General features: G+C 52.1%; 1 protein-coding gene across 2 annotated transcripts in view; it reads right to left on the bottom strand.

The window, feature by feature from the left end:
• LOC137356821 (perilipin-2-like) overlaps nt 1-16,781 on the bottom strand; it is a 49,904-nt gene that overhangs the window by 12,869 nt on the left and 20,254 nt on the right. For both annotated transcript variants that reach the window (XR_010971112.1, XM_068022631.1), the window contains exon 6: nt 9,009-9,275. Coding sequence is in view for 1 of the 2 variants with exons in the window: in XM_068022631.1 (XP_067878732.1) it covers nt 9,009-9,275 (267 nt within the window). In the remaining variant the exon portion in view is untranslated. The remainder of the gene's footprint in view (nt 1-9,008; nt 9,276-16,781) is intronic.

Raw genomic sequence — 16,781 nt, 5'->3', positions numbered from 1 at the left:
TGTTTCGACTCTTAACTAAATGACTAACTGCCAGGAATTTGATCAATCCCTGCCACCGTACCGAACAGCTCTCATCAAAGTCACAAATGCCATCCTGTGTGACTGTGATAACCTTTCCCTCCTCGACCCTGTCTCCAGCCTTTGACACCATTGACCACATCCTCCTCCTCCAATGCCTCTCCACTGTCGTCCAGCTGGGTGGGACCGCTCTCTCCTGGTTCCATTCTTAGCAGCCTAATCATAGCCAGAGAATCACTTGCAATGGATTCTCTTCCTGCCCCTGCACCGTTACCTCTGGTGTCCCCCAAGGATCTGTCTTTGGGCCCCCTCCCCCTCCCCCTCCCATTTCTCATCTACCTGCTGCCCCTCGGCGACATCATCCAAAAGTACGGCTGACGACACCCAGCCCGACCTCACCATCACCTCTCCCGACTCCTCCTCTGTTGCTAAATGATCAGACTGCTTATCCGACATCCAGCGCTGGATGAGCAGACATTTCCTCCAATTAAATATTGGGAAGACTGAAGCTGTTGTTTGCGGTCCCTGCTCCAAACTCTGTTCCCTAGCTACCGACTCCATCCCTCTCCCTCGCAACTGTCTGAGATTAAACCAGACTGTTCGTAACCCTAGTGTCACGTTTGACCCCGCGATGAACTCCCGGACACCATATCCGCGCCATCACAAAGACTGCCTATTTCCACCTCTCTAACATCGTCCGACTTCGCTTGTCTCAGCGCATCTGCTGCTGAAACCCTCATTCACACCTTTGTTACCTCTAGACCTGACTATTCCAACACACTCCTGGCTGGTCTCCCACATTCTACCCTCCGTAAACTTGAGGTCATCTAAAACTCTGCTGCCCGTGTCTTAACTTGCACTGAGTGCCGTTCCCCTATCACCCCTCCATGCTCACTGACCTACATTGGCTCCCGGTCAAGTAACGTCTCAATTTGAAAATTCTCATCCTTGTTTTCAAATCCTCCGTGGCCTCGCCCCTCCCTATCTCTGTAACCTCCCTACAACCCTCCAAGATCTCTGCCCTCCTCCATTTCCGGCCTTTCACACATCTCCCGATTCCCATCGCTCCACCATTGGTGGCCGTGCCTTCAGCTGCCTGGGGGCCCTAAGGTCTGGAATTCCCTCCCTAAACCTCTCCGCCTCTCCCTCTCCTCCTTTAAGTTGTCCCTTAAAACCGACCTCTTTGACCGAGCATTTGGTCGCTTGACTTAATATCTCCTTATGTGGCTTGCGGCAAATATTGCCTGATTAACGCTCCTGTGAAGCACCTTGGGATGTTTTGCTACATTGCAGGCGCTGTGTAAATGCAGGTTGTTTGTTGTTGAGGGATCCGTTCGGGAGCACTTGCGAATTCTGCCACTTTCTGATTGAAATCTTCCCTGCCCTCCGAGGGCAGCTCGCTCTGTCTCAATCCATCTCTGCCGGGTTAATCAGATTCTCATCGACTCGCCCTGTGGGCCTCACGAGGCCTCTGTGGTCGAGGGGCCACGTGAACCCTCTCACACGAACATGAGCAACAGCAAGCACCTGCATTTGTAGAACAGCTTGAACTCAGTGGAGACCTCCCAACGCGCTTCACAAGAACGTCGTCAAACCGAGCCATCTCAGGGAACGTTTGCTGCTGCCGATGCTTGTTCGGGTCTGAGACCCGGGAGCTTCCACGCTCGCTGTCCACAGTGTCGGCTGCGGCTCAGTGGGTGGCACCCTCGCTGCCACATCAGAACGTCGTGGGTTCGAGTCCCACTCACTCCAGAGGTTTGAGCACCCAATCCCAGTGCCAGTACTGAGGGAGTGCTGCGCTGTCGGAGGTGCCATCTTTCAGCATGAGACGTTAAACTGAGGCCCTGTCTGCCCCTCTCAGGTGGATGTAAAAGATCCCACTATTGGAGGAATACTAATATATATGGTAACAAGTAATAATAATACCAAAGTACTCCTGGAGGGGTTGTCACATGACGCCCCGGACCTCTCCTGCCATTGGCTGCCCGGCCCGCCCAATCCTCACAGCTCGTCGCCTTCCCACAGCCAATCAGAAGGCAAGAAGTCACTTCGTTACCCTATTGGATGATTCTTGATTGTCAATCAAACAACCTCTCCCATGACCAATTTTTCTATTAAAAATAAAAATGTTTCTTTTTAAAATACCCACAAGAAAATGCTCCTGTGATTTTTTTTTCCCCTGCAGTGTCCAGTGTCTTTAATTCCTGGAGGGGTTGGCGACCCACAGCAACGTAGAGCAAGCCTTCTGCTCGCAAATAAATTCCAGGCGTGTTTTCAGTACCACCTAGCAAATTCCTTACATTCCATTCGTGCTATTTATTCCCACGCATGGATAACTGAGGAACACGTCCCGAAGGAATGCCTCTGGAGCTCATTGACAGCCCTCTTTACTCCCTGTTTCCCGACTGTGGCGCCCGACAGCGACCTCCATCACACTCAGTGGGGTGGCTCCCTTGCCTCGGAGACGGGGGGTCGCGGGTTTGAGCCCCCACTCCAGAGACTTGAGCACAAAATCCAGGCTGACGCTCCCAGTGCCGGTACAGAGGGAGTGCTGCACTGTTGGAGGTGCCAGCTTACAGGATGAGGCGTTAAACTGAGGCCCCCGTCTGCCCCTCTTGGGTGGATGTAAAAGATCCCACGGCCACGATTGGAAGAAGAGCTGGGGTGGGGGGGGGGGGGGGGAAGGGGAGTTCTCTCAGGTCTCTTGGGGCCAACATTTATCCCAAATACAGATGGTCTGGGTCATTATCACATTGCTGTTTGTGGGATCTTGCTGTGCGTAAATTGGCTGCCAAGTTTCCGACATTAAAACTGTGATTACATTTATATAGTGTATTAACATTGTGAAAAGTCCCAAGGTATTTGACAGGAGCGTTATTAAATAAACCTGGACACCGAGCCACATGAGGAGATATCAGGGGCAGGCGACCAAAAGCTCGGTCAAAAGGTCGGTTTTAAGGAGCGTCTTAAAGGAGGAGAGGGAGAGGCGGAGAGGTTTAGGGAGGGAATTCCAGAGCTTAGGCCCCCAGGCAGCTGAAGGCACGGCCGCCAAGGGTGGAGTGATGGGAATCGGGGGGATGTGCAAGAGGCCGCAATTGGAGAAGCTCAGCGATCTTGGAGGGTTGTAGAGGCTGGAGGAGGTGACAGAGATAGGGAGGGGGAGTGTGGGTGTTGAGGTAGTTACTGAGATAAGGAGGGGGGAGTGTGGGTGTTGAGGAGGTTACAGAGATAGGGAGAGGTGTAGGGGCTGGAAGAGGTTACAGAGATAGGGAGGGGGAGTGTGGGTGTTGCGGTTACAGAGATATGGAGGTGGAGTGTGCATGTTGAGGAGGTTACAGAATTAGGGAGGGGGAGCGTGGGTGTTGAGGAGGGTACAGAGATATGGAGGGGGAGTGTGGGCGTTGAGGAGGTTACAGAGATAGAGAGGGGGAGTGTGGGTGTTGAGGAGGGTACAGAGATAGGGAGGGGGAGTGTGGGTGTTGAGGAGGTTACAGAGATAGGGAGAGGGAGCGTGGGGGTTGAGGTTACAGAGATAGGGAGGAGGTTCTGGGTGTTGAGGAGGTTACAGAGATAGGGAGGGGGGAGTGTGGGTGTTGAGGAGGTTACAGAGATAGGGAGGGGGAGTATGGGTGTTGAGGAGGTTACAGAGATAGGGAGGGGGAGCGTGGGTGTTGAGGAGGGTACAGAGATATGGAGGGGGAGTGTGGGTGTTGAGGAGCTTACAGAGATAGGGAGGGGGAGTGTGGGCGTTGAGGAAGTTACAGAGATAGGGAGGGGGAATGTGGGCGTTGAGGAAGGTACAGAGATAGGGAGGGGGAGTGTGGGTGTTGAAGAGGTTACAGAGATAGGGAGGGGGAGTGTGGGTGTTGAGGAGGTTACAGAGATAGGGAGGGGGAGTGTGGGTGTTGAGGAGCTTACAGAGATAGGGAGGGGGAGTGTGGGCGTTGAGGAAGTTACAGAGATAGGGAGGGGGAATGTGGGCGTTGAGGAAGGTACAGAGATAGGGAGGGGGAGTGTGGGTGTTGAAGAGGTTACAGAGATAGGGAGGGGGAGTGTGGGTGTTGAGGAGGTTACAGAGATAGGGAGGGGGAGTGTGGGTGTTGAGGAGGTTACAGAGATAGGGAGGGGGGAGTGTGGGTGTTGAAGAGGTTACAGAGATAGGGAGGGGGAGTGTGGGTTTTGAGGAGGTTACAGAGATAGGGAGGGGGAGTGTGGGTTTTGAGGAGGTTACAGAGATAGGGAGGGGGAGTATGGGTGTTGAGGATGTTACAGAGATAGGGAGAGGGAGTGTGGGTTTTGAGGAGGTTACAGAGATAGGGAGGGGGAGTGTGGGTTTTGAGGAGGTTACAGAGATAGGGAGGGGGAGTGTGGGTTTTGAGGAGGTTACAGAGATAGGGAGGGGGAGTGTGGGTTTTGAGGAGCTTACAGAGATAGGGAGGGGGAGTATGGGTGTTGAGGATGTTACAGAGATAGGGAGAGGGAGTGTGGGTTTTGAGGAGGTTACAGAGATAGGGAGGGGGAGTGTGGGTTTTGAGGAGGTTACAGAGATAGGGAGGGGGAGTGTGGGTGTTGAGGATGTTACAGAGATAGGGAGAGGGAGTGTGGGTTTTGAGGAGGTTACAGAGATAGGGAGGGGGAGCGTGGGCGTTGAGGAGGTTACAGAGATAGGGAGGGGGGAGTATGGGTGTTGAAGAGGTTACAGAGATAGGGAGGGGGAGTGTGGGTGTTGAGGAGGTTACGGAGATAGGGAGGGGGAGTGTGGGTGTTGAAGAGGTTACAGAGATAGGGAGGGGGAGCGTGGGCGTTGAGGAGGTTACAGAGATAGGGAGGGGGGAGTATGGGTTTTGAGGAGCTTACAGAGATAGGGAGGGGGGAGTATGGGTGTTGAAGAGGTTACAGAGATAGGGAGGGGGAGTGTGGGTGTTGAAGAGGTTACAGAGATAGGGAGGGGGAGCGTGGGCGTTGAGGAGGTTACAGAGATAGGGAGGGGGGAGTATGGGTGTTGAAGAGGTTACAGAGATAGGGAGGGGGAGTGTGGGTGTTGAAGAGGTTACAGAGATAGGGAGGGGGAGCGTGGGCGTTGAGGAGGTTACAGAGATAGGGAGGGGGAGCGTGGGCGTTGAGGAGGTTACAGAGATAGGGAGGGGGGAGTATGGGTTTTGAGGAGCTTACAGAGATAGGGAGGGGGGAGTATGGGTGTTGAAGAGGTTACAGAGATAGGGAGGGGGAGTGTGGGTGTTGAAGAGGTTACAGAGATAGGGAGGGGGAGCGTGGGCGTTGAGGAGGTTACAGAGATAGGGAGGGGGGAGTATGGGTGTTGAAGAGGTTACAGAGATAGGGAGGGGGAGTGTGGGTGTTGAAGAGGTTACAGAGATAGGGAGGGGGAGCGTGGGCGTTGAGGAGGTTACAGAGATAGGGAGGGGGGAGTATGGGTGTTGAAGAGGTTACAGAGATAGGGAGGGGGAGTGTGGGTGTTGAGGAGGTTACGGAGATAGGGAGGGGGAGTGTGGGTTTTGAGGAGGTTACAGAGATAGGGAGGGGAAGTATGGGTGTTGAGGAGGTTCCAGAGATAGGGAGGGGGGAGTGTGGGTGTTGAGGAGGTTCCAGAGATAGGGAGAGGGAATGTGGGGGTTGAGGAGGGTACAGAGATAGGGAGAGGGAATGTGGGGGTTGAGGAGGTTACAGAGATAGGGAGAGGGAATGTGGGGGTTGAGGAGGTTACAGAGATAGGGAGGGGGAGTCTGGGTGTTGAGGAGGTTACAGAGATAGGGAGGGGGAGTGTGGGTGTTGAGGAGGTTACAGAGATAGGGAGGGGGAGTGTGGGTGTTGAGGAGGTTACAGAGATAGGGAGGGAGAGTGTGGGTGTTGAGGAGGTTCCAGAGATAGGGAGAGGGAATGTGGGGGTTGAGGAGGGTACAGAGATAGGGAGGGAGAGTGTGGGTGTTGAGGTAGCCATGGAGGGAATTGGAAAGAGGGATGAGAATTTTAAAACCGAGATGTTGCCGAAACAGGAGCCGGTGGTAACGGGTAAATGAAAAGGAATGAAACCGAACGGACCACCCGGCATTGCCCTAGGCACCGGAAACGACAACGGCAAACCCAGCCCTGTCGAACCTGCAAAGTCCTCCTTACTAACATCTGGGGGCTTGTGCCAAAGTTGGGAGAGCTGTCCCACAGACTAGTCAAGCAACAGCCTGATTTAGTCATACTCACGGAATCATACCTTACAGACAATGTCCCAGACACTGCCATCACCATCCCTGGGTATGTCCTGTCCCACCGGCAGGACAGACCCAGCAGAGGTGGCAACACAGTGGTATACAGTAGGGAGGGAGTTGCCCTGGGAGTCCTCAACATCGACTCCGGACCCCATGAAGTCTCGTGGCATCAGGTCAAACATGGGCAAGGAAACCTCCTGCTGATTACCACCTACTGCCTGCCCTCAGCTGATGACTCAGTACTCCTCCATATTGAACAGCCCTTGGAGGAAGCACTGAGGGTGGCAAGGGCACAGAATGTACTCTGGATGGGGGACTTCAATGTCCATCACCAAGAGTGGCTCGGTAGCACCACTACTGACCGAGCTGGCCGAGTCCTAAAGTACATAGCTGCTAGACTGGGTCTGCGGCAGGTGGTGAGGGAACCAACATGAGGGAAAAACATACTTGACCTCGTCCTCACCAATCTGCCTACCACAGATGCTTCTGTCCATGACTGTACTGGTAGGAGTGACCACCGCACAGTCCTTGTGGAGACGAAGTCCCGCCTTCACATTGAGGATACCATCCTTTGTGTTGTGTGGCACTATCATCGTGCTAAATGGGATAGATTTCGAACAGATCTAGCAATACAAAACTGGGCATCCACGAGGCCTGTGGGCCATCAGCAGCAGCAGAACTGTACTCATCCACAATGTGTAACCTCATGGCCCGGCATATCCCCCACTCTACCATTACCATCAAGCCAGGAGACCAACCCTGGTTCAATGAAGAGTGCAGGAGGGCATGCCAGGAGCAGCACCAGGCATACCTCAAAATGAGGTGTCAGCCTGGTGAAGCTACAACACAGGACTATCTGCATGCCAAACTGCGTAAGCAGCATGCGATAGACAGAGCTCAGAGATCCCATAACCAACGGATCAGATCTAAGCTCTGCAGTCCTGCCACATCCAGCTGTGAATGGTGGTGGACAATTAAACAATTAACTGGAGGAGGTGGCTCCACAAATATCCCCATCCTCAATGATGGAGGAGCCCAGCGCATCAGTGCAAAAAATAAGGCTGAAGCATTTGCAACAATCTTCAGCCAGAAGTGCCGAGTTGATGATCCATCTCAGCCTCCTCCTGAAGACATCACAGATGCCAGACTTCAGCCAATTCGATTCACCCCACGTGATATCAAGAAACGATTGAAGACACTGGATACTGCAAAAGCTATGGGCCCTGACAACATTCCGGCAATAGTACTGAAGACCTCTGCTCCAGAACTTACTGCGCCCCTATCCAAGCTGTTCCAGTACAGCTACAACACTGGCATCTACCCTGCAATGTGGAAAATTGCCCAGGTATGTCCTGTACACAAAAAGCAGGACAAGTCCAACCCGGCCAATTACAGCCCCATCAGTCTACACTCAATCATCAGTAAAGTGATGGAAGGTGTCATCAACAGTGCCAGCAAGCAGCACTTTCTTAGCAATAACCTGCTCAGTGACGCTCAGTTTGGGTTCCGCCAGGGCCACTCAGCTCCTGACCTCATTACAGCCTTAGTTCAAACATGGACAAAAGAGCTAAACTCAAGAGGTGAGGTGAGAGTGACTGCCCTTGACATCAAGGCAGCATTTGACCGAGTGTGGCATAAAGGAGCCCTAGCAAAACTGAGGTCAATGGGAATCGGGGGGAAAATCCTCCACTGGCTGGAGTCACACCTAGCGCAAAGGAAGATGGTTGTGGTTGTTGGAGGTCAATCATCTGAGCTCCAGGACATCACTGCAGGAGTTCCTCAGGGTAGTGTCCTAGGCCCAACCATCTTCAGCTGCTTCATCAATGACCTTCCTTCAATCAGAAGGTCAGAAGTGGGGATGTACGCTGATGATTGCACAATGTTCACCATTCGTGACTCCTCAGATACTGAAGCAGTCTGTGCAGAAATGCAGCAAGACTTGGACAATATCCAGGCTTGGGCTGATAAGTGGCAAGTAACATTCGCGCCACACAAGTGCCAGGCAATGACCATCTCCAACAAGAGAGAATCTAACCATCTCCCCATGACATTCAACGGCATTACCATCGCTGAATCCCCCACTATCAACATCCTAGGGGCTACCATTGACCAGAAACTGAACTGCAGTAGCCATATAAATACCGTGGCTACAAGAGCAGGTCAGAGGCTAGGAATCCTGCGGCGAGTAACTCACCTCCTGACTCCCCAAAGACTGTCCACCATCTACAAGGCACAAGTCAGGGGTGTGATGGAATATTCTCCACTTGCCTGGATGGTTGCAGCTCCAACAACACTCAAGAAGCTCGACACCATCCAGGACAAAGCAGCCCGCTTGATTGGCACACCATTCACAAACATTCACTCCCTCCACCACCAACACACAGTGGCAGCAGCGTGTACCATCTACAAGATGCACTGCAGCAATGCACCAAGGCTCATTAGACAGCACCTTCCAAACCCCCAGCAGTTCAAGAAGGCATATTACCACCACCTTCTCAAGGGCAATTAGGGATGGGCAATAAATGCTGGACTGGCCAGTGACGCCCACATCCCATGAATGAGTTAGGATCCAGGGACAGCAGAGTTTTGGATGAGCTGGAGTTTAGGGAGTGGGTAGGAGATGGGAGGCTGGCCCCTAGAGCACTGGAATAGGCACACAACAAGCATGTCGTCATAATAACAGCATCGGATTCGAAGGAGGGATGAGTAAAAGGTTGGGGGTGGTGGGGGGGGGGGGGGGGGGGGAGGGGGGGGTGGTGGTGGAAAACGTACCAAGGCGTTGAAGACATTGAAGAGGAACAGCACCAAGAGGGAGGCCAGCTCGGTTAACTGGGAGAGCAGGTGGAGTGCCAGGCTGAAGGCACGGCCGGTGAAGGAGAGGCTGAGGCTCCAGGCGGCGGAGGCCCCTCTCCCGGCTGCGGACAGCTGGTTGAGCAGCAGGGTCTGCAGATCCTGGAGGCGACAGATCAAGGAGACGTAGAGCCACAGCAGCAACTGGTAGATGCGGTCCGCCACGGTGTAGGCCTGAGAAGCGGTGAGCTGGGAACGAGAGAAGACATCAAGGGTTGGATCAGTGAGAACAATATCACCCTGACCATCTGCTCACGACTGTCAGACTGGGGTCACCCCCCCCCACCCCACTGCTCACTAGAGAATTAGACAGTATTTACAGCAGAGAAACAGGCCATTCAGCCCATTGAAAACGTCAAAGCCAAAAAGATTTCTGTTGGGTGGGGGCGGCGGAAACAAGGCGTCGACGTTAAGATACAGATCAGAAGTTATCTTTGTGAATGGTGGAACGGGCTCGAGGGGCAGAATGGCCTCCTCCTCTCCCTATGTAGCAAACCTGAAGGGCTGCTTCTCGAAGGAAGCTTTGATCTCGCCAGTCTAGGGCTGGATGTGAGGCCAGGCAAGCAGCTAAAAGGCAGTGTTTAACTTCCACCATCCCAGCCCACTTTACGGTTTCACATTTAAATCTATAGAGTTGTCGAACGCCATCGTCTGCGGCAGTGTTTTTGAACAGAGAGTGAGCTGAGTCACAGCGTCTTTGTAGAAGACAACACAGGCAACGCTTGCTAATTCACTTAGTGGCCCTGCCAGGACGAGGCAAATGGGATTAGTGCCTCCCGCAGGCTACAGGGGCGGGGGAGGGGGAAATGACTGCATGGCCTTTTTCTCATGATGTAACGTAATCGGCACCAAATAACAAAGAACAGTACAGTACAGCACAGGAACAGGCCATTCGGCCCACCAAGCCAGGCCGTTCAGGGGTGATGTCAGGAAGCACTTCTTCACACAAAGGGGAGTGGAAATCTGGAACTCTCTCCCCCAAAAAGCTGTCAAGTCTGGGCGGGGGAGGACCAATTAGAAATGTCAAAATTGAGCTTGATGGATTTTGGTTGGGTTAAGGGGATTAAGAAACCAATACAGGTAGACGGAGTTAAGGTACAGATCAGCCATGATCTAATTGAAGGGCAGAATGGCCTCCGCCATAAACCTTAGCTTACCCCAAAACTCTGCCGACCCAGGTCCTAACTCGAGCCCCGTTCACCCATCACCCCCACTGTGCTCGCTCACCTGCGCCAACCCCTCCATTTTAAAATTCTCACCCTCATTTGCAATTCCCTCCATCGCCTTGTCCTCTCCCTATCTCTCCCGTCCCACAACCTCCCCCGAGATCTCTGCGCTCCTCCAATTCCGACCTCTCGCACCTCCCCCGATTCCCATTGCCCCACCATTGGCGGCCGTGCCTTCAGCTGCCTGGGGCCCTAAGCTCTGGAATTCCCTCCCTAAACCTCTCTCTCTCCTCCTTTGAGACGCTCCTTAAAACCGACCTCTTTGACTGGCTTCTGATCCCCTGTCCCTAATATCTCATGTGGCTCAGTGTCAGATTTTATTCGATAAAGTGGCTGTGAAGTGCCTTGAAAGTCTTGATACAAGTGCAGGTGCTTGCTGTTGCTCATGTTCGTATGACAGGGTTCACATGGACCCTCGACCACAGAGGCCTCGTGAGGCCCACAGGGCGAGTCGATGAGAATCTGATTAACCCGGCAGAGACGGATTGAGACAGTGTGAGCTGCCCTCGGAGGGCAGGGAAGATTTCAATCAGAAAGTGGCAGAATTCGCAAGTGCTCCCGAACGGATCCCCCAACAACAAACAGGGACCTGGCAGAGGATCGCACGTTCCATAACAGCACAAGGAATTACTTGGGAGACAGAAGGAAATTGCTGGGTTGGTTTTTTCATTTAAGATATATACATACAGTGCGTTATTAGCCTGGGAGGGGGAAGAGCAGATTCACCAAAATTACACTAGGGCATAAGGGGTTAAATTATGAGGACATGTCGACGTTCACTTTCACTCCCTTTTTCCTGTCTTCCCTCCAGTATGGAAGATTAAGGGGTGATCTATTCGAGATGTTTACAACGATTAAAGGATGTGAACAGTCGTTCAAGAGAAACTAGTTCCTCTGGTGGGGGCAGAACCTTAAAATTCGAGCCAGGCTGTTCTGGGGTGATGTGAGGAAGCACTTCTTCACACAAAGGGGAGTGGAAATCTGGAACTCTCTCCTCACACCCCCACCACAAAAAAAAACTGTTGAGGCTGGGTGGGGGCCAATTGAAAATTTCACTACTCTCTGCCATCTTCCTTTTCCAATGGCGTGTCATCCCCCTCGTAACACCTCAAGGATCCTTGCAAGCATTGGTCACCGCTGTTCTGCAGGCAAACCCAGCAGTCCATTTGTGCATAGCAAGATTCCACAAACCGCCGCGTGATAATGACCAGATTAACTGTTTTAAGTGATGTGAGCGGAGGGATAAATAATTGGAAAGACGGCACTTCTGACAGTGCAGCGCTCCCTCGGTACTGGCGCTGGGAGTGTTGGCTTGCATTTTGAGCTCCGAGTCCCTGGAGGTGGGGGGGGGGGGGGGGGGGGGCAGGGTGGGGATTCGAATCCACAAGCTACCGACTCGAGAGGCGAGAGTGTTCGCGATGAGTCACAGTGCCCAGACCTGCAGCTTACTGCAGAACTGTTTTATGTTAAAGGTCGAGGAGTGAGAAAGGGACTTGAGTAGCACATTAAGGCTGGTCTCCTTACAGCAGAGAAGGTTAAGGGGGGATTTAATCGGGGTGTGCAAAATCATGAGGGGTTTTGATCGAGTAAATAAGGAGAAACTGGCAGGAGGGTCGGTAACCAGAGGGACACAGATTGAAGATAATTGGTAAAAGAACCAGAGGGGGAGATGAGGAGAATTTTTTTTACGCAGTGAGTTGTTGTGATCTGGAACGCGCTGCCTGAAAGGAAGCAGATTCAATAGTAACTTTCAAAAAGGGAATTGGACCTCTTTCAAAGACCTGGCACAGGTATGATGGGCCGAGTGGCCTCTTTCTGTGCTGTATCATCCCCTGCTTCTGTTATCAGATTGACAGTGTGGCTTCGCTAAGACAGAATCTGTTTGTTAAGAAGTGGGGAGGGGGGTGGGTAGTAAATCAGTTAAATATTAGTGGTTTATCACAGAATAATCACTGCTGTGATTTCTGGCAGGGCGCAGTCTAAAAATAAACATTTTAAAAATATGCAGCTCGAATAATATTGGGGCATGCAAACAATTTGCGGGATGTTGGACCCGGCCCCTCAACAGTCTCAGCTCCTCTGGAATGCAGCCTGCCACCAGCTGGGCCTTTCTGCCTAGGCCCGGTCGCCAGGGGCAACCCCCTTAGCCTTTCCTTCACCCGTGGAAGATTAGGCCCGTGAGGAATTGGGACAGCAAACGCGGGGGCCTGCTGCACGTTCGCAGCTCGTTTTCCCACGGCCCTGGGCAGAACTTTGGAAACTTGGCATCAATGTGGCCTCTTCCTGTGTATTCCGGTGGGCAAGGAATGGATTGGGATGGGGGGGGGGGGGGGGGAAAGTAGGGTTGCAGATCCCTTGGCGCAGGCTGCCAGGGCACGTACGCCAAGCAGTTTCTCAGGAACTAAACGGGCAGGAATGAAACTAAACCTGTCTCAGCGCATCCACGTGCGCCCAGACACACACTATTCTGTGATCCCGAACTGAATAGGTTTGGGAGGGATAGTGAGCTGCCTGGTTCAAAACAATGCTGCCAGATTTGGCAGGCCTCACTGCACCTGGACAGATTGCTATCTCATCCCGGTCTTTTCATTTTTGAAGAGCAGACAAGATTTCACAGAATTTTACAGCACAGAAACAGGCCGTTCGGCCCATCTGCTCCGTGCTGGGGTTTCTGCTCCACACGAGCCTCCTCCCACCCCCTCACCATATCCTTCTATTCCTTTCTCCCTCATGTGTTTATCCACTTCCCCTTAAATGTATCTCTGCGATTCCCCTCAACTACTCCCTGTGGTAGCGAGTTCCACATTGTCTGGGAAAAGAGGTTTCTCCTGAATTCCCCATTGGATTTATTAGTGACTGTCGTATATTGATTGCCCCCCCGCCACCGCTAGTTTTGGAATATGTCACAGAGAATCCATTAATAACTTGCAGTTATTCCCCCTTTACAGTCGAAAATTATCAGAAGCTGCTGCATAGGAGGGTAATCAGACGTCTGGTGCCTGACCCCATTAGTGATCAGGCGATCTTGTGTGTAGGTACAAATAGGAATTGTGCTGGTGGGAACGTTCAACTGAGATGGCAGACGGGGGCCTCAGTTTAACATCCAATCTGAAAGATGACACCTCCGACAGTGCGGCACTCCCTCAGTACGGACCCTCCGACAGTGGATGAGGGTAAAGCCGTGGATGTGGTCTATATGGATTTCAGTAAGGCGTTTGATAAAGTTCCCCACGGTAGGCTATTGCAGAAAATACAGAAGTATGGGATTGAAGGTGAATTAGTGCTTTGGATCAGAAATTGGCTAGCTGAAAGAAGACAGAGGGTGGTGGTTGATGGTAAATGTTCATCCTGGAGTTTAGTTACTAGTGGTGTACCGCAAGGATCTGTTTTGGGGCCACTGCTGTTTGTCATTTTTATAAATGACCTGGATGAGGGTGTAGAAGGGTGGGTTAGTAAATTTGCGGATGACACGAAGGTCGGTGGAGTTGTGGATAGTGCCGAAGGATGTTGTAGGTTACAGAGGGACATAGATAGGCTGCAGAGCTGGGCTGAGAGATGGCAAATGGAGTTTAATGCGGAAAAGTGTGAGGTGATTCACTTCGGAAGGAGTAACAGGATTGCAGAGTACTGGGCTAATGGGAAGATTCTTGGTAGTGTAGATGAGCGGAGAGATCTTGGTGTCCAGGTACATAAATCCCTGAAAGTTGCCACCCAGGTTAATAGAGCTGTTAAGAAGGCATATGGTGTGTTAGCTTTTATTAGTAGGGGGATCGAGTTTAGGAGCCACGAGGTCATGCTGCAGCTGTACAGAACTCTGGTGCGGGCCGCACCTGGAGTATTGCGTGCAGTTTCTGGTCACCGCATTATAGGAAGGATGTGGAAGCTTTGGAAAAGGTGCAGAGGAGATTTACTAGGATGTTGCCTGGTATGGAGGGAAGGTCTTACGAGGAAAGGCTGAGGGACTTGAGGTTGTTTTCGTTAGAGAGGAGGAGGAGAAGAGGTGACTTAATAGAGACATACAAGATAATCAGAGGATTGGACAGGGTGGATAGTGAGAGTCTTTTTCCTCGGATGGTGATGGCAAACACGAGGGGACATAGCTTTAAGTTGAGGGGTGATATAGGACAGATGTCAGAGGTAGTTTCTTTACACAGAGAGTAGTAGGGGCGTGGAACGCCCTGCCTGCAACAGTAGTAGACTCGACAACTTTAAGGGCATTTAAGTGGTCATTGGATAGAAATATGGATGAAAATGGAATAGTGTAGGTCAGATGGTCGGCGCAACATCGAGGGCTGAAGGGCCTGTACTGCGCTGTAATGTTCTATGTTCTAGTGCGGCGCTCTCTCAGTACTGACCCTCCGACAGTGCGGCGCTCCCTCAGTACTGACCCTCCGACAGCGTGGCACTCCCTCAGTACTGACCCTTTGTTCTAGTGCGGCGCTCTCTCAGTACTGACCCTCCGACAGTGCGGCGCTCCCTCAGTACTGACCCTCCGACAGCGTGGCACTCCCTCAGTACTGACCCTCCGACAGTGCGGCGCTCCCTCAGTACTGACCCTCTGACAGTGCGGCACTCCCTCAGTACTGACCCTCCGACAGTGCGGCACTCCCTCAGTACTGACCCTCCGACAGCGTGGCACTCCCTCAGTACTGGCACTGGGAGCGTTGGCCTGGATTTTGTGCTCAAGTCTCTGGAGCTGGGCTCGAACCCAGGACCTTTGAACAGATAGCGCGCTACCCACCGAGCCACGGCCAAACCGCTGCAAGCTGATGGGTGGTCAGTGCTTGCGGAACTGTGGATCGAAGGGCCCAGGGGGAGAGGAGGGAGGGTGAAGTGCAGGTGCGCGATCCGGTTACTGGTTTGGTCGGCATGCGGATTGGCAATCGGACCACCTTTGCCGCGTTGGGCAGGGTGTAAAGAATATTAAGCGTACAATCTCGCGGGACCTGCCCCCGTTTCCCCTGCCACCGCCGAGCAGTCTCAGTTCATCGCCCTCCACCGAGTAACCCTCCGAGATCTCTGCGCTCCTCCAATTCCGGCCTCTTGCCCATCCCCCCAGATTCCCATCGCTCCACCATTGGCGGCCGTGTCTTCAGCTGCCTGGGGGGCCCCAAGCTCTGGAATTCCCTCCCTAAACCTCTCTGCCTCTCTCTCCTCCTTTAAGACACTCCTTAAAACCGACCTCTTTGACTGAGCTTTTGGTCACCTGTCTTAATATCTCCTGATATTAAACACTCCTTTCAGGTGAAGCAGCGATTTACTTGTACTTCTTTCAATGTAGTATACTGTATTCGCTGCTCACAGTGTGGTCTCCTCTACATTGGGGAGACCAAACGCAGACTGGGTGACCGCTTTGCGGAACACCTCCGCTCAGTCTGCAAGCAGGACCCTGAGCTTCCGGTTGCTGGCCATTTCAACACCCCCCCCACTGCTCTCATCTCTGTCCTGGGATTACTGCAGTGTTCCACTGAACATCAACGCAAGCTCGAGGAACAGCATCTCATCTACCGATTAGGCACACTACAGCCTGCCGGACTGAACATTGAGTTCAATAATTTCAGAGCATGACGGGCCCCCCATTTTACTTTCATTTTTAGTTATTTTTTCTTTTTTACATTTTTTACAATCTTTTTTTTGCATTTATTTCATTTCATCTTAGCTTGTTCAGTTTGCTTACCCACTGTTTTTTTTCAGGTTTGCACTTGCTGCTGTTCAATATTCAGTCCGTTAACATCCTATCTGTGCTAATGCTTTGTCTTTCAACACACCATTAACATATTGTTTGCCTTTGCTCCGTGACCTTTTGGTCAGCTATGTGGCCTTGTCCAATCTACACCTTCTCCTTTGTTATCTCTTGCCCCACCCCCACCTCACTTGCTTATAACCTGTGACTTTTCTAATATTTGTCAGTTCCGAAACGTTGACTCTGCTTCTCTTTCCACAGATGCTGCCAGACCCGCTGAGCTGTTCCAGCATTTCTTGTTTTTATTTAATATCTCCTGATGTGGCTCGGGGTCGAATTTGCGTCTGACAGCCCTCCTGTGAAGCACCTTGGGATGTTTTGTCATGTTAAGGTGCTATACGAATGCAAGTTGCTTGTTTCTGCTTTGATGTGTGCATGCAGCGACGTGACCAAGATGCGGAAATTAGATCAGATGGCTGACCCTTGTCCTCATTACAGAGGCTGTTTAGACAGAAGCAGCAACAGAGCCCTTGCTATCAGTGTCCTATCAATGGGTGTGTGGTATAGCAGGCACCAGCTGCCAGCGTGATACGATCAGGGGAGCCTCTCTGATAGATGCTGCTAGTTGAACTTGTCCTTTATCAGCCCATCAAACTCCGACCGTGCTGAAGGATGTGCGGCAGAAATATTCTCTGTTTCTCTCTCCTGGCAAACACCAGCTGTTGTTCAGAGATCGGGATGTGGAGCCCGCGTTGTGATGCACGTCCTGGCCCATCAGCCACATGT

Source organism: Heterodontus francisci, chromosome 46 (assembly GCF_036365525.1).
Source record: "Heterodontus francisci isolate sHetFra1 chromosome 46, sHetFra1.hap1, whole genome shotgun sequence".
Classification (NCBI taxonomy): Eukaryota; Metazoa; Chordata; class Chondrichthyes; order Heterodontiformes; family Heterodontidae; genus Heterodontus; species Heterodontus francisci.
This window is presented reverse-complemented; position numbering and strand designations above follow the sequence as displayed.